The 17,895-nt window shown below is 45.7% G+C and overlaps 1 protein-coding gene and 1 pseudogene across 1 annotated transcript in view; one reads left to right on the plus strand and one right to left on the minus strand.

The window, feature by feature from the left end:
- The window catches only part of LOC115869861, a 22,582-nt pseudogene extending 14,653 nt beyond the window's left edge, over positions 1–7,929 (plus strand).
- A 3,586-nt stretch (positions 7,930–11,515) lies between these two features.
- Positions 11,516–17,895, minus strand: part of MYBPC1 (myosin binding protein C1) — a 79,919-nt gene continuing 73,539 nt past the window's right edge. Inside the window, exons 28-31 of the mRNA XM_045291264.1 lie at positions 17,150–17,222; positions 16,761–16,897; positions 16,237–16,423; positions 11,516–11,731 (exon numbers count right to left, since the gene is read on the minus strand). Of these exons, the coding sequence (XP_045147199.1) occupies positions 11,631–11,731; positions 16,237–16,423; positions 16,761–16,897; positions 17,150–17,222 (498 nt within the window). The 3' untranslated portion in view covers positions 11,516–11,630. The remainder of the gene's footprint in view (positions 11,732–16,236; positions 16,424–16,760; positions 16,898–17,149; positions 17,223–17,895) is intronic.

A 17,895-nucleotide genomic window follows, 5' to 3' on the forward strand; every position in this document is an offset into this window, starting at 1 on the left:
TCCAACCTCGAGGAAAGAGTTGGATCCACTCTGGTGGACTGACACTGCCAGGTTCGGAGTTTTGAAGCCAAAAGTCAGGACTTAGAAACAACATATGACGTCACTCGGGGGACAGATCGATGGAAATCCAAGTGCCTCTGTTTTTCAGAGCATTTAATTCCAGTAAAACACACACACACACACACACACACACACATTTCCTGGGAATCAAAACCAAACCCACTACGGTGGAGCGAATTCCGACTCACACGAACTTCCTGCCACTGAGCCGTTTCCCACTCATAATGACCCTATGGGACAGGGCAGAGGGCTCCTGGGAGTATCTAGCGCCGGTAGCTTTAAACGGGAGTAGAAAGCATCCGCTTTCGCCACCCTATCTTTTGCCCGTGGACTAGCTAACAGAGATTACCGAGCACTTTAACCACTGCGCCACAAACGTCGTCTCCCTGCCACCATTTAGGAGGTGTGCTTGCCACACAATGGTAGTTCAACCCCTGACATCACCATGCACCCAGTGACAGAGGTAACAAGCGTCATAGAAGTGGCCAGGTGACCAAGGCCTGGTTCCTCAGTTCTGGGGCGTGCTCTCTAAACAGGTGTGTAAGGCCCCGACAAGCTCAGAAACGGCTTCCTCCCGTAGTTAGGCTGGGCAGCATTGATCCGCACGTGCCCTTAGTTCCCCAGGCTTCAGCCCAGCCCCTTTCAGCAGGGGTTCACTTGGGGTTTAGGCTTTATTGGAGAAGCCCTAATCGTGCCACGGTTAAAGGCTCAGTAGTGGCCACCCGCTTACACTAGTACGACTGTAGCAACCCCACGGAAGCAGTGTCACATCTTTCTCCTTTGGAAGGTCTGCCGAGTTCAAACCTGCCGGTGGCACAGCCAAGCACGGAACCACTGCACAAGTTACCAGCGCTCTTTACACGATGAGTAAAGCCTAGGATACACTATGAGGCAGTTCTATTCTGTCAGATGGGGTCGCTATGAGTTTAAGTCAACTCAAGGACCCCTTAGAAGAATGAAACAATGGACCGTAGGACTTAATAGGAAACTTACTTATGGTGTATTTCCTGCTCAGAAGCCTTTGGTGAAGTCTAACCTCCTTAACCTGGCATTCAAAGCCCCAATCACCCTTCCCAGTCTCCTGACCCCCAAACAGCCCACCCTTCACTCATCTCCCTAAGTGTCATGCTCCAGCTGTCTTGGTTCCCAAACACACGCAGCATCTCATGCCCCAAATCCCTCTCACTATTTGCAGTCTTACCCCCGCCCCCACCCGCAATATCCAAAAACAGCTACCCAGCAGTCAAGACTCAACGGCTCAAAGGCGGCCTCCCGTAGCCTTCCAGTTTAATTCTTCCTGCCCCCAGACAATTGGAAGGCCTTTGCACTTTGTACTCCGGCTCCTACCTTTGGTATCTCCTTTAGGTGCCCCTCTGCCTCCCCAGGGAGGCTCGTAGACTCTCATAGAATTTGAGGCTGGGATCCCTGCGCTCAGTGTGCGGTTCAATTCCTGGCACCCAGTTGTTATTAGGTTCTAACCCATAGCAACCGACCCGTGTCCACCCGAGCAGCACACTGCCGTCCTGGTCCTTCCCATCCTTACAGCAGGCATCTCATACGCAAACTCGCTGCCGGGGTCAGGTCTGACTCGGGGTGACCCAACACCCCCTGTGGGTTTCCTAGGCTGTAACTCTTTTTTTTAAAAAAAACAAAACAGTTTCATTGGTACTTCTTCCACATATCATAAATTTCAATATTTCAACCAATGTCAAGAAGTGTTGTTACAATCTTTAACACAATCAATTTTCGAACATTTCCCCCCCCCCATCCCCCCCCAGTACTCATTGTTATTCAGGGAATCTTTTTTCCATTTTGGCAAAAGTATACACAACAAAATAGTCACCAATCCAACAACTTCTACATGTAGAATTCAGTGTCATTGATCCTACTCTTCATGTGGTATGGCCGTTATTGTTACTGCTCTCCAGATTATTGCTCCGTCACCATTAGAATGAACTCAATGCCCCCTGAGCAAAAACTCTTCCTCCCTCACCCATGGCAACCATAGGTCAAGTTTGTTTGTTTGTTAGTAGTTTTCCGCTTCTAAAAAGAGTTGTATATACATTATCACAATCAGCTCTAATGCTCCCTCCCCACTTCTGCTGATTGCTCCTCCAGGTACCCCTGAGACTGTAACTCTTGGTGGGAGTAGAAAGCTCAGTCTTACTCTTGTCGAGCAACTGGTGGTTTCAAACTGCAGACCTTGTGGATCACAGCCCAACTTGTAACCAGTATGCCATCAGGGCTCCTAGTAGGAATCCCTTATTTATTTAGCTTTTTATTTTGTAATGGCAGTGGTTTGGTGTTGGGCTGCTAACCACAGAGTCAGCAGTTCAAAACTACCAGCCCCTCTGCAGGAGAGTCGGGACTTTCTACTCCCATAAATAGTTACATTCTCAGAACCGCCCAGGGGCAGTTTTACCCTGTTCTATAAGGGTCGCTATGAGTTGGCATCAACTGGATAGCAATGAGTTTGGTTTATAGAGCCAGGAAGTAGCAAAAGCAATACAGAAGTCTCTTGTCTCCTTCCCCCAGCTTCCCACAGTAACATCTTACTGGTCCATAGTGCAATGGTATTGCTGGTTTTAGTTGTCACTTTCCAACAAGATGCCCCTAATTTTTAAAAAATGGTTGTTTAGCTGCAATGAACGCTTTTGATGGCCGTCTTTCTGAATTGAACATCTTGGTCTAGGCTCCTCATTTTGCTGCAGGCTCTTTTAGTGTCTGTCATTTTCTACTCACCCTTCATCTTCCTCAGCGTCCTCACCATCTAGCCCGAGTGCCCTTCAAACAGCACACAGCCTCTGGTCACCAGAGCAGATGCAGCTGTGTGAAATGCCACCTCAGAAAGACCCTGATTTTCAATGGTTTGAGCCAGGAAATCACCCATCTAGACTTTTTGACACAGTAGAATTTCACCCTGCTGAGAGTAAGACTTGGTGGCAACTGATTTGGGGTTTTGGTAGTCAAACTAGCTCATTTTCAGAACTTGGAGCTTTCTACCAGAGGCTAGAGTATTTACAGAACTAATAGAGTCCTGTGGTGAAATACAGAATGCTGGTGGTGCTGCTGGGTAAATATTGGACTGCAACCTCAAGGTCAGCGGTTCAAATCCATCTGCTGTTCCTCTGAGCGAAAGATAAGGCTGCCTGCTCCATAAAAGATTTACAGCCTCAGATAGGGTTGTTATGAGCTGAAATAAGGAGCCCTGGTGGTGTAGTGGGCTACATGTTAGGCTACTAATCGCAAGGTCAGTAGTTTAAAATCATCAGAGACGATTTTAAGAAACCTACAGGGTTTCTTATAGGAAACCTATCCTATAGGATCTACCCTATCCCATAGGATCGCTATGAATTGGAGTCGACTCAATGGCAGTGAGTTTGGTTTTCGTGTTCTGGTTTATGAGCTGGAATTAACTTGATGGCAGTGGATTGGGTGATACAAATACATGCTTTTATTTCACATAATTGCTTCAATTTACTTCATGGTTTTGTACTCTGAGCGTCTAAAGTCCAAATATGTTGGAACTATAGAAGTTTACAAAACACACAAGTAAACACACAATGTTCTATAACTGATTGACTAAAACTCTCTTTAATTTCCTGGAGTAGACCAGAGGGCTAAAGTTTAAAACAGTCTCTGAGGTGTTGCAATGGTGATGTTTATTTTTTTTCATCTGAAATTGCGACAGTCCTTTAGGGTTAAGCAAGCTGATATTTCCACAGAGACACCGTTCTTAGCACCCTTCCTCCCCCTGGAAATTTATTATGCTTTTATGTGCCGGGTGAACAGTCTACAGCTTTAAAATGCTGTGCACGGAATGCTTTTTTGAGGCACATAAGGTACACTCTCCTTCCTAAATAATTCCTTCTCTGGCAACCTGTGGGATAAGAATCCCACAAGTGATTCTTATCTTGCATGAGGGCTTTGAGGATTAATGTGTTTGGTTGTGATCAGGAATATTTTAGAAGGGACATGTTTTTCAGAATTTCTCTTTGTTGGGACATCAATCTCTCAGAGAATGGCCCTAAGTAAATACAGATGGGGAGGGATGGGCGCGGGGTGTGTGCAAATGGGTGGTCCTACTGGGAGGAGCCAGTGGGATCCTGCTAAAATGCAGATTAAGATGTAGCAGGTCTGGGGCAGGGCCAGGGCCAGAGATTTCATTTCTAGCCCAGTTCCCAAGTCACTCCCTTGCTGCATGTTGGTGGCCTCCATTTTGACTCCAAAGCAACTGAAACACCTGGAGCTGGGCCTTGAGCCTCCAGAGCAGCCGCCTTGCAGAGCAGGTCCCTGGAGCCAGTGGGCAGGGGGCAGGGTAGGCCAAAGAGACAAAGGACTCACGGGAATGAGAGGATGAGATGACAGGGCTATGGATCGAATTGTGTTGTCATGATCCCTCCTCCACCCCCCAATGCATGGTGTAGGTCCTAACCCCTCTCCAGGTGGTTATAATTCCATTCAGGAACGGGGTGTCTTCGTTATGCTGATGAGGAAGAATTATTGCAGGGCCTCTGGTCCCTGGAGCCCTCTTTAAAAAGCTGTTGAGGGTGAATGAGCTGAAGGCCTACCGTGCGTCGGATTTACATCCAGCAGTCCTGCCATTTCGTTTCACCTCACGCACTGTCAGCCCCTCCGTGAACCGTCATGTCTTCAGCTCTCTCTGTCTTTCCCGTTTCCGGTCCTCCTCCTTTCCGGACCCTCGGAACTTGGAATAGAGGCTGCCCTGTGGATCTTCAGTGACTGATGATTCTACCACGGGGTTGAATTCAGTTCCAGAATGGAAGGGTGATAAGGGCCCTCGTGTGTGTGTGTGTGTGTGTGTGTGTGTGTGTGTGTGTGTGTGTGTGTACCTCCCACTTGGTCTCTTTGATGTAAATGGAACTCTTCTGATGAAGCAAACATCAATCAAGCAGAGATGGGGGAGGGCTGGAGGGCGGGGCATAAAGATTGATGCCCAGCCACATGCAGACTGCAGACAGACAGAAGCTGAAAAGGGCTCTTCCTCCAGGGCCAGCACCTTGGAGCTGGCATCCTGAACTTGGACTTCTGGTCTACACTGTGCGAAAATCAAGTTCTGTTTGTGAAAAGCCACCCACTTAGCATCTTCGGTTGCAACAGGGCAGGAAAAGGCAGGCAACCAGCTTGACTCACGAAACTTTCTTCACATCTGTTCTTTCCTGGGCTGAGCAGAGACACCTATTTCACAAATGCTTCTCTGGATGGGGCAACCAGGAAAAGCGTTGACTACTGGCCACAAGATTGACGGTTCCAGCCTACCCAAAGGCCCCTGGGAGACAGGACTGGTGAGCTGCTGCTAATGTTCACAGGCTTGAGAATTCTGTGGAGCGGTTCTCCCCTGTGCACCGAGGGTTGCCACAAGTCAGAATGAACTTCGTGGCAACAATCAACTACGTCTATTGAGCATCTCTATCTATGTACACATGACAGTCATCTACATATGTAGGTATGATCGAGGATAGTTCAGGTCTGGTGCAGATGGCTCATGTACTTGCTTGCTAACTGAAAGGTTGAAGGTTCAAGTCCATCTAGAGGGGCCTTAGAAGAAGGGCCTGGCTTCTACTTCTACAAATTCAGTCACTGAAAACCCTGTGAAGTACAATTCTTCTCTTACATCCATGAGTCAGAATTGACTTGAAGACACTGGGTTTTAATTATGTGTGTGGGGGTAGGGGTGGTTGAAGGGATGGATGGGTGTGGGGACTTTAAAACCTTTGTGGGAAAATGGCATTAAAATATAATGTTTCCTTATACATTTGCAACCTCATCATGTGTATGTATATAGTTTGCATAATAATATTTATAGCTTATCAAGGATTTCATTTTACTTGTATCCACAATCAACACTCATGGAAGCAGCAGGCAAGAAATCAACCAACGTATTGTACTGGGAGTATCTGCCACATAAGACCTTTTAAAGTGCTAACGATAAAAGATGTCACTTCGAAGACGACGGACATGATGCTGGGCAAAGTAGAGGTGCAGTGACAACGAGGAAGCCCCTGGACGAAGCGGACTGAGGCAGTGCCCGTTACAATGGCCCAAGCTTCACAACGCTGTGAGGATGGCGCAGGACCGGGCAGTGTTCTGTCGTTCTATTGTCCCTCGGGTCACTATGAGTCGGAGCTGACCCGATGGCACCTAACCACAGCTTGTCGGTTCCTGGGGAGGGTGTTGGTTGTTGGAGAGACTCCACAACTGAATGCTGTGATTCTCATATTCACCTACGTTCAACTCCTGAGAATGTGCCTGAAGGGTCAAACATTCATTTGAGGATCTGGGAAGACAATACTGCTTTTCTATTGAAGGAAACTTTTATCTCATGGAATCAAATGTGATATAGAGTATGGCAGTTACATCAACTCCTGTGAACCTGAGTGAAAGGGTAGAGTCTAGCCTGTCAATCAGGCCATAGCCAATGAGGCCTCTGTGTAGGCATGGCCTTCTGAGGATTTTGGGAATGCCTGTCTTCCTCTCTGGAGGCAGGACACATTCTCTGTTTCCCATTCCCGTTGGCAAGCCACATGGAGATACACTGATGGAGTCAGAGCCCTGGAGCTGCAGGACCCACATGGAGACCCACACCAGTGCTGAGATGCTTCCACCACCACTGGATCTACATGATTGCTGTGATCTTTCTGCATTCGACATCATTGCATGGCTGCATAAGTCTAAAGAGGAATTTGTGGACTAGTGTTGGACATGTGGGCTAATGTCAGACTTATGGACTTGATCGATCTGGACTGGGCTGGGATGTTTCTTAATATACAATTGCTGTTTGATATAAAGTTCTCTCTTACACATATATGCGTGTCAGTGAATTTGTTTCTTTAGTCTACTCAGACTAACACATAGAGATACACTGGAAAGAATAAATGCCTGAAGGTCTTAGAAGTGGCTTCCAGTTCACGTTGCTGTGTTCTCTTTCTTTAGGTCCCTGCCTGGAAGGGATATGTGCTTCTGGCTTCATTCTGCCTTGCAGTTTTTGACTGCCAATCCCAAATCATGTGTTAATATACTGCTTCCCTCACTCCTGCCTGATGTTGCTCCTAGGAGCCTGGCCTTGTACTGCACCCCCTCTATCATACTGTCCTGTCTTCCCCCGGAATCTATGTGTCTTGCTTACAGTTATTATCTTGATGGAGTGCAGTTACTAAAGGCAGATTTGGGGTCCAGAGTTCAAGTGAGGGCTTGACCCCGGGGGGAATGCACCTTGCTAATGGATTGTTACTTTGGAATCTTCCATCTACGTATTGATCCCTGACTATGAGCTATTGCGAAGTGCATAAAAATACCTCTGCAAAGAGGGGGTTCTGCCTCTCCTTGATACCTTCCACTATTACCCCAACTCCCTCCAGGTCAGTGGCACCTGCCAGTGCAGGAATGGCAAGAGAATTAACAAGGATTACACCCAGTGGACACTTAGGAGTGGGTCTGGGAAGGCCAGCCCAATGTCACTTCTTCCCATAACTTGCCTGGAACTTCCAAAGGGCCACATGACTTGAAACCAGCTTTGGTTTACTTTGAAACATGGCTCCTTACCAGTTACCAATCCAGTCTTCAGTCCTCCAAGGTGGGGGGTGTATGCTGGTGTGCCTTACATAATCTGAACAATGGTTCCTCTGCTTGCCACAGGTTGCCAGTAACTTTTACTTATGAGTTTTAAATGTTAACTTTAAAAAATCATATTAAGCTAAAGCTTAAAAATGTGTGCATACCATCTTGAAGATGTCTAACATCGGAGCAATAAAAGGAGAATCCTTTGCTCTGGGCAACTGTGAGGGCTTCTCTGTGGAGAACAGAAAGACGGTGAAGCGGCTGTTTAGGAGCAAAAGAAGGAAGGGCTGATCGTGCACTTGAGTGAAAGGTGGGTTCTCTCTTTTCTCAATGACTTATTATAATCAACTAATACCCTGGGTTACATCCTGAGACCCAGATAGTTTTAACACTGTCGCTCACTGCCTCCTCAGATTCATGAGCTATAAAGGAATCTACACCAGAAAGAAGAAAAACCCCGGACTGGATAAGAGTTGCCCTGGCCAATGCATCTGGGGACATGAGGAGATCACCTTGAAACATGAAGAAAGCGATGACAGCCCTCGGAATCAGGAGAGGGGGTCCCCCCCACCCCCCACCCCTTTGTGAGTCTGCTTCTCTAGTGTAACCTGACTTCTCATCATTGGTCTAATTCATACCTGGTTTCCCTCACTGCAGTTGGCTTCATGGTGGGTCCCCCCACCTCAATCTCTTTGGAATTTTCATCACTTCCTGTATTGCTCAGAGACACACATGTTGGATGAAGATGTGCAGAGATCTGAGAGTTCACCTGCTTGTTAGTGGCCAAAAAGCTAGCTTCTGCCATCTGGTTAGTCAACAGAGACACCTTGAGACTGTCCTTCTCCAGGGACTGGGTCTCCTGACAATATGTCCAAAGAATGTAAGACAAAGTCTTGCCATCCTTGCCTCTAAGGAGCACTCTGGCTGTACTTCTTCCAACACAGACTGGGTTGTCCTTTCAGCAGTCCATGGTACATTCACTGTTCTTCACCAGCACCACAATTCAGATTCATCAGTTCTTCCAATTTCTGGATTATTGCTTCTATGAGCATTGATGGTGGAGCCAAGGACGACAAAATCCTTGACAATGTTAACTTTTTGTCCATTGATAATGTTCTCTGTTTATCCATTTATGTTACCTGTTGGTCCAGTTGTGAAGATCTTGGTCTTCCTTACATCGAGCCATAATCCACACTGAAGGCTATAGTCATTGGTCTTCATCAGCAAGTGCTTCAAGTCTGCCTCACTGTCAGCAAGCAAGGATGTGTCAGCACCTATCGCTGGTTGTTAATAAGCCTTCCTCCAATCCTGATGCTACATTCTACTTCATATAATCCAGTTTCTCTGATAATTTGCTCACCATACAGATTGAATAAGTATGGTGGGAAGATCCAATCCTGGGTACACCTCTCCTGATTTTAGAATACTGATGTGGTGTGTCCTATATTTCATCCTATGGTGATATGTACACGGATAATAGTAAAGGTGTAAACCACACCACTCAGCTTCTGAAACCTTCTAGCATTCTCTTTGCAGTCTTCTGGTAAGACATGTGTTCTGCCTTGTATTCTAGTCGTGTCCATTCTACATTCCTTGAAGGCATTCAGCGACTCTCTCATCCTGGGTTCTTTCCTAACAGACTTCATCTCAGGACATGGCAGACATCCAAGAACTCCTTTTTGGAACCAAATAGCACATCCCCAAAACCAATGTAAAAATGAATGGTGAAAGCCCCATTATTCCGTTTCAATGTTTTTGCTTTTTGGAAATATTGGCCTCATTTTCCTTTTCTACTCTGTACTAATTTAAAGGGGAGCATTCATCAAACTTCCTTTCAAAGTAGTTAAATGCATATGATCCTTTAAAAATTGTGAAGAGTTTTTGGTAAGTTCCTGGAGCATAACTGTTTCCTAGCTGAATGAAAGGTAAGCAAATTTAGGACCAAAGTAGAGAAAAAAAAATTAAAATGACAGTTTCTGACATTGCTTGCCTGCGTCCTTTCAAAAGAAGCCTTTTTCCTTCTTGCTGAAACTTTCCACTAAGGGACACCTGTGCTACGCAGAGGAACCATATAGGAAAAAGTAACCCTACCAGTACAGAATCGACTCATCCCCCTTGCCGATGACCCAGAGCCCCCCTGCAGGACAGGGTGGGACTGCCTCGGCAAGTTTCGGAGACTGTACCTCTCCATGGAAGTAGAATAATTAGAACAAAAGATGGTAAGACGGGCCTGGGGAAACGAACTTTTTTTTTTTAAGGTTGCTTTCTGGTCACTTCTGGGGCTGTGTTTCCATGTGGCCTGACAAGCCTCACCAGGACTTGGCAACACTGGCCAGTGCTGCTTTTGCTTTGAGTTAGGCAACACACCCAGCAGCCAGACGGCGGGGCCCCCCTGCACCAAAAGTTTGCCACATAGGCGTTTATTTGACTCACACACCGAGATAAGGCCCCTGGGTCTCTGTGGAGGCACCAGACTGGCTTTCCAGACAGTCACTTAGTCCATTTCCTGATGAAAATGGAGGTTTGCACAGGAATAGCACACATTTGTATTTTGGAGCTTGAGAGAGGAGGGGTACAGAGGCGATGGCCAACATTTTCAACAACTAGTAAGGCCAGCTCACCAGCCAATCAGAAGAGAAAAACGGAGCTACGTCGTTTGCTCAGGAAGGGCAGGGTCCCCTGAGGTTGCTATGTGCCCTTGAGTCCATCCTGACTCCTGGCTAGCCTACGAGACCGAGCCGAAGGCCCCCAGGGAAGATCAGATCTTCCCCTCTGGGGCAGCTGGTCCGAGGGCTTGACCACGGGGGCTCCTTCCGTTTGACCCACTCCTCACAGACCCACTGCTCTGCTATCCTCTGCCTCTTGCGTCCCTTGTGTTGTTCTCCCCGGCACCCATCCCTGCACCCATCCCTGACCACCATCACAACGTCCCAGCTCCAAGGTGACAGGAGGAAAAGCAGTTCTTGTTCAACGTCAACCAGGATACCTCCAAGTGTCCATGTATTTATTTCTTGGAACAGAAGTCCACCATGGGGGTGGGTGGGGGGAAATGATGCCTTCTGCACACTCCTTCCCTCTCAACTCAAACTTTGTAGCGTTGGGAGGAGCAGAGGAAGTTGCTGAAACAGTTACGGGCCAGTAGCAATGCTTCTCAAACAAGTGTCTTTCCATTTCCACAGAAGCTGGCAGCAAACCCTCCAGAGGTAGCTGCCCTGGGGTCTGCAACAGTCCCGGTGCCTGTGCCCAGTTGTTCGGGTGGAGTCATGGGGGCATGGCCGGGAGGCCGCCCCAGGCGTGCCAGGGGGGTGCAACTAGCCTGTTACCAAAAAGGTCGGGGGTTCGAGTGCACCCCAAGGCAACGTGGAAGAAAGGCCTGGTGACTGATGTCCCCAAAAACTCTGCCACTGAAAATCCTTAAGGCACAGTTCTATTTGGTTAAGTAGTTAAGCAGGCCTGCGGGACACGACTCAGCTTTCCTTCGCAATCGATGAGGCCAATAGGAAGACAGGTTTTCAAGACTTTATCCTGGCACGTTGTGCTGGATTTTCCTCCGGCAGAGAAAGGCATTTACAGCCTTCGACTTTAAACGAAAATAACTGCTTTTGTTTATGCCGGCAAGTTGATTGGGACTCATCGTCACCTGCAGGACAGAGTAGAACTGCCTCTTTGAGTTTCCGGGCTGTTGCTCCTCCTGGGAGAAGGAAGCCTCAACTTTCTCCCAGCCGGGCCAAACTGCCACCCCGCGCGTAAACAGCTCCACTCAACACTGTCTCGTGACCAAGCACACACACAAATGACCCAAGTGCTGACATCATGTGAAAGTTTGTTTGCCATTTTTAATAAAGCAATCCATGCAGACACTTTTTTTTTTTTCTTCAACGCGAGGAGGAAAGAAAACCACCGCCCCTGGGTGCCTGGTGGAAATGCGGAAAACACTCTCATTGCAACCGGACCGCAACGCCGTGGCGTGTAACGGGGCAATGCCCAGGCCCTTAGTATTCTTCAGGAGTGCTTGACTGTAAATCTCGCAAATACGAATCAATTATGTTAGGAGGCACACCTTGCAAGAGGAGCCTGCAGAAGGAGAGCCCACCTGGAGAGGACAGAGAGGAAAAGGCAGGGTCACAACACCGTCCACGTGAAAGGCACCGCTGAAATCATGCCGTCTGGCGAGCTCCCTGGCCACATGGCTAATCAGATGCCAGTTAGTCACAAAGGTCATTTAGTCCCCACTTGGAACCCTCTTCCTGGTTTTAGTACATTTAGGGTTGAAAGCGCTTGGCGTGTAGAAGGAAAAGCAGATTCCCAGCAGACCCATAGCAGCTTGGTTTGGGGGTTTAAATGTTTCTTTTCCTACTGTTAAATTGAGCCCCGTTTTAAATTCCTTAGTGGCTGATTCGGTGCTCTTGGACAGGTTTGATGATTGTCCAGTAGGTGACTGGAGAGTTCTGACTCAGGGCAGGATGAATGCACACCGTGTTATGGATCAGCGGGAAGGCATTTCCAGGGTGTTAATGTTCTGTTTAATGAAGCACAACGAGATCTAATTCAAGCACACAGAAGAAGAAAAAAAGGGGGGATGCTCCTTTAGCTGTGGCTACGACACCTTCAACGCGTTCTCAAAAGTGTGAAGCCTTGTAAATTGTTAAAAATCTTAAAGACCGTCCAATCTCTTCCGAAGGCGAGCGAAATGCCTGCTGATGCTGCACACTTACCTTGCACGTTTCTGACTCACACTTAAAAAACCATCGCATCCTTTGAGCGAGAACCCAGGAAACCACAAAAACTCATCCTTCTCTAGAGAAGGGCTGGACTACTTGCTACTAAACTCACGTACAGACCAAAAAACCCCCCAAAACAGCATGCCATTTGAACATTCTTAAAACTTCTCTAATGCAAATCTGAGAGCGTCATTCTCCTTTCAAAAAAAATCCAAGTCACATAGTGGTAGAAATGATGCCATTTATGTACACGTCCATTCCTTGATGCAAAGAGGTCAGGATGCTTGGGCGTTCCCATCGCTACTCAATGCTTTATTTCGCTCATGCTCTACGGCATTCAACAACTTGCTTCATGTCACCAGGGGGCGGTCGTGGGGAATAAGTACTAGCTGTTAATGTCAAGATACGGAAATACAAAGGAAAGCTATGATGTTAGCAGTTTGAAACAGTCTTATTTTCATTGGATTCCATAATGAAAATCATGCCATACTCCACAGGCTTTGTATGGCTTATGACAGTCATAAGCTTCATATGCCAAAACCATATGAAAGCTTACCTTAGATGGCAATATACATTCAAAAGTCCTTACTGTGCTACGACTAAGGAAGAGAGAGGGAAAGAGAGAGAGAGAGAGAGAGAGAGTGGTAAGCATTAATAAAAGTGCTAACACCAGAAGTTGCGTACTTGTTGGATAAAATTACGGTCATGATTATGATGAGGAGATTTCATTAATCCTTAGTCATGTGAAAGATGAAGGGAAATAGAAGCGCATGGAGTGAAGGGCAGGGATCCAGCCACTTCAAAAGGGTCATTAATAAGTAAATGATTTATTAATATGCACAACCACAAGAAATTGGTTTCTACCAAGTGTGAGCAGGTGGCAGAGCCAATTTGATTGTACAACGACCATTTATGGTCAGAGCTTCCAAACCATTAGCTTAAGGGAGAAGACAACAAAATAAAGAAGACCCTACAACATATATATATTGTGTTTTTCAACAAAAGAAAAACGTTAAGGCAATAGACAAAGCATTAGTGTACATATATATATGTTGAAACTCTAAAAGGCAAAATTATCAAGTAGATCTAAATATTAAACTAGTGGATTCTAGAATATTATATATTCTGAACTGATTTGGTGTAACTGACCAAAATAAACATGAGGCTGAAACAAAACTGAGACTACCGGGTGATTATATATATATAAAATCTACAAAACTCTAAGGAGAACTCTGTCTTTGAAAGCCGACGGCATCTCTGGGAATTCAGGGGAAAACTGTAAGCTCAGGTATAGATCTACTTCGTTATTGAGTTTACACTCAGTTGCTCACTCAGCTCCACAGAACTCTTAATTTCCTCTCCCAAATGGGAGTCAATCACACATTTGAAGGGGCTTCAAAATGTTTTGGGGAAAAGAGGGAAATGAAAAGATAGGAGAATTTCCCCCTACCCCTTTTTAAGCCCTCCTGACATAGGGCAGGGCTCATTTATAGCTTTATACATTCTGCATCAGGGTCCAGGGGGGTCGGTTCTTTAAATTAGGTTCATTCTTTGGTGAACTCATTTCAGCCCCATGAAAATGTCCAAAAGAGCCAACGGATCCATGGGTCCCCAACATGCTACTGGTTATTTTCCGTGTCAAGTCTTCCATGTGTAAGCTTCTAAAGGTTGAATGCATTCTGATTTTTTTTTTGTATCCTATTTCCATCAAAAGTACCCGACACTAAACATAGCCATTGAAAGAAATGTTCTTGTTTTCTCAAGTTTGACCAAGTTGATTCCAAGGAAACGAAACTGGAAACGACCTTAAGGGAAAACTACCTGTGAACAACGGACCATCAAGAGAAGGCCCCCGGCTGCGGTAGCCTCACGTTTACCACGAGCCCTTTCTCAGACGTACTTCCTGGTGGAACACATAGACACCAGGGAGGGCAGACTTCGTTTTCGGACAAAACTCGGGTTCTGAATTACTTAACATCCTTGACTAATTTGGCCTTCCTTACCCATGGCATGAAGACTCGTATGCCATGGGCGGCTAGGAAGCACAGGGGAAGCACGTGAGAAAGGCAAGCTTTACATGCAAAGGGCAATTTCATGTCAGAGGAATGGAAGAGAAAGTAGGACTATCCAGTGGGATATGAACGTTTGAAACCTGTTGCTGCCCCTCCAGGAAGACTGGTTGTCCAGGGGTATTTACTCCTTGATATATCACTGTAGAATTAGAATATTTGTACCGGTATTTATTTATTCTTGGTTGACATTCTTACCTTTCCCCCCCCCCTCAGTTAACTTGATTCAAGTCACCTATTATCAGATAACAATCTGACGATAAACAATCTCAGCTTTATTTCTAGGACCCACAGCTATGTCACCTTATAACGAACTTATGTATTAGAGTACATTGTTCATGCTCCTAAGTTCCCTTACAAACTTTTATCATCTCTATATGTATAATAGTGTTCACTTTTATGAAGGACTATCCGCCTGCCCCGCCCCCTGAATGTTGAACCACTGATGGAAACAACAGTTTATAGCATTAGCAACACTCACTTATTTTCAAAGCACTAATAAGTCACATTGTGTGTGTGTGTGTGTGTGTGTGTGTGTGTGTGTATATATATGTTTGGCACTTTGAAACAAGCTTCAACAATGCCTTAGAACAAAAATAAGACTAGAAATTTAGAGGTTAGATATATTGCAACTGTGTTTCTAGCTATTAAAGCAGCTGGAGAATACATTTAAATTTGTGAAGAACTAGCTCTATAGTAAGGTGTGAGATGTTTCTAAGAATATGATGTGCCTTATTCTTGGATTTGAGGGGGAAAAGTCAGAAAAAGAATGCTGCTTAGCGCTCGATTATGAATCTATTATGCTACACACCTGCGACAAGCATACACTGTGCTTAAAAGGTTATAAATAGAAATAATTTTTTCAAGAAATGTCTCTACTATATACCATATGTAGGACTAAAATTAATTATTTTTTACATCTATATTCTCAATGTTTATTATGATTTTCTAAAATAGCTACTTAGTGTTGAATGTGAGTCAAGTCCTAGCTCTCAGACTGAGATAATTTGATCACATAGAGAGGTAGGAAAAACGAAGACTCGTTATCACAGAGTGAGGACATGAAACAGTAAGAACAAGAGCAAACACAGGTGAGTCGTGTCACCTAGCATGTCGTCACGGTAACTCTGCCAGGCAGAGCAGTTTTCAGGTTGTCCCAAAGTAGGTATTGATTGTCAAGCAAAGAGTCAATATCAAAATCATACTCAATTAATATTAAAAAATGGATTAGGATGGCTGGTCTGAAGAGCCATGTCTACCACCCAAATCCTTTCATGTTTTCTTAGTCGAAATGACTTCTGAAAACTATTAATGAAAATATACCTATAAATGGATATACCTTAGTGGGATTTTTAGAAGTAATTATTTACAATACAGGTTATTGTGGTTTTTATACATATCACTGAATATGAAACCAGTAACTTACCACTACATTTATTAGAACTTTCACAAAATAGCAAACTAATTTAAAATTCAGCATGAGTTCCTTAATTGTAGTTTTATGGGTTCAGCTTTTTCACTGGGATCCTATTATAGCTACTCTGTCCCCGCAATAATATCCCTTGGAAGTCATTCATTTTCCCTGTACTATCCTCCTCTAGTATTCTACAGAGATTCCTTACAAGAACTGTAAGTCATTTAAAAAAATAAGTCTACTGAAATCATCAAGTAGTCCTCAACAAATACATCGGAAGGAATGCAGAATGTAGAAATCAAAACCATTTTGACGAGTAGTTTGGATTCTGCAGTCAGAACAAGAATGTATGGCAGCCTTGAACGTGAGCAGACAGAGGGTCCGGGTGTCTTACCTTTCACCTCCAGTTTGCACTCCATCTCCACCTCCCCCAGCTCATTGACGGCCTTGCAGCAGTAGGTGCCTCCATCGTAGGGGCTGGGCTTGCGAATCTCCAGCGTGCAGACGCCCTGGTTGCTGAACATCCTGTAACGCGGGTCACCCACAATAGCAACTCTGTTTTTCATCCAGGTTATTTTGGGCTGCGGTTAAGATGGAAGACAGTAGAGTCAAAACCTCTTTATTTGTTTGTAGCGGTTGATAGACTATCAGATACAGCGACCGAACTTGTAAAGTCTAGTTTACAGAGAGGAGAGACAAACATCTCTGGAGAGAGCCCGTTTCCCTCCAAGTAAAGTTGGGTTCTAATCACTACCCTTTCAGTTAGGAGCTGAGCACTTAACCATTTGCACCACCTAAGGACTCTCTCAGGGTTGACAGATCTGCTGAATGCATTACTTACATTATCACATGGAAGATATAAAGTAGTGAGTCTGGGTCAGCTCTGAAATTGGATTAGCTTGATAGAAACCACAGTACCTTAGGATTTCCTCTGACACTGCAGTTCAGGGTGGCATTGTAACCAGCCACGGCATAGGTGTTAACCAAAGGCTGGGTGAACATGGGCGCCTCCGTGAAGTCGAAGTCATCATACACTGGGTTTTTGTAGACTTTACCTTAAAAGCAAACATCACAAGTCTACAAATTGGCCCAAGATGATAGTATTCTTGGCACACGTCACTCACGATTAGAAAGTCTCCTGAGCTTAGAAAATCACGTGAAAACACTAACAGATGCCCCTCGACCCACATACTGCAGAGCACAAGGAGCCAGCCTGTGCCCCGACACACAGATCCAGAGCCATCAAGTGAAACATAAGGAAACACTGAGCATTGCTTCTGAGCCTCTCTGGGTCTTTCAACCCGAACATGCAATCCGAAAGCCGCAGTCAGGCACTTTCGTGGCGGAATGCCAGGCCCGGGACGGAATCCTGGTCCCTTCCTGGCAGAGTGAGTGGGTGCGAAGGCTGAGAGAATAAAGCTCGAGGTATAGAAAGGGATGGGAGCTCACGACACACAGGATCCAGGAACAGGGGTGGGAATAGCAACATCAGAAGGGCAGGGGGAAGAGGGGGGAGGCAGGGAGAAAGGGGAAACCGATCGCAATGATCGACACATACCATACCCCCCTCTCCAGGGGGAAGAACAACAGAAAACATGGGGGAAAGGAGAGATGAAAATCATAACAATGTGGGGTTTAGGGTTAGATTAAGGGTTAGGTTAGGGTTAGGGTTAGACTTCGGTTTAGGGTTAGAGTTTGGGTTAGCATTAGGGTCAGGGGAAAAAAAAGAAAATAACAATGTATGTTCTATGGGGGGGTTATGAGGGTGGGGGGGTGGGGGGAGGAAAAAAAGAGCTGATACCAAGGGCTCAATAGAAAGTATATGTCTCATAGAGAATGAGGGCAACATATGTACAAACATGCCTGATTCAATTGGTGTATGGATTGTGATAAGAGTTGTACGAGCGCCCAATAAAATGATTAAAAACAACAACAAAAATAAAGCTCAAGAAGTACCCCCCACCACCACCAAAAAAAATCTCGTAAAGATTCCAACTCCTAAACGACCTTCCAGGCCGGAGAGCCCCTCCCCGGGGGGTTTCTGAGCCGCTCA

This window comes from Echinops telfairi, unplaced genomic scaffold, assembly GCF_000313985.2.
Source record: "Echinops telfairi isolate 266 unplaced genomic scaffold, ASM31398v2 ScPeMD7_2;HRSCAF=8, whole genome shotgun sequence".
Classification (NCBI taxonomy): Eukaryota; Metazoa; Chordata; class Mammalia; order Afrosoricida; family Tenrecidae; genus Echinops; species Echinops telfairi.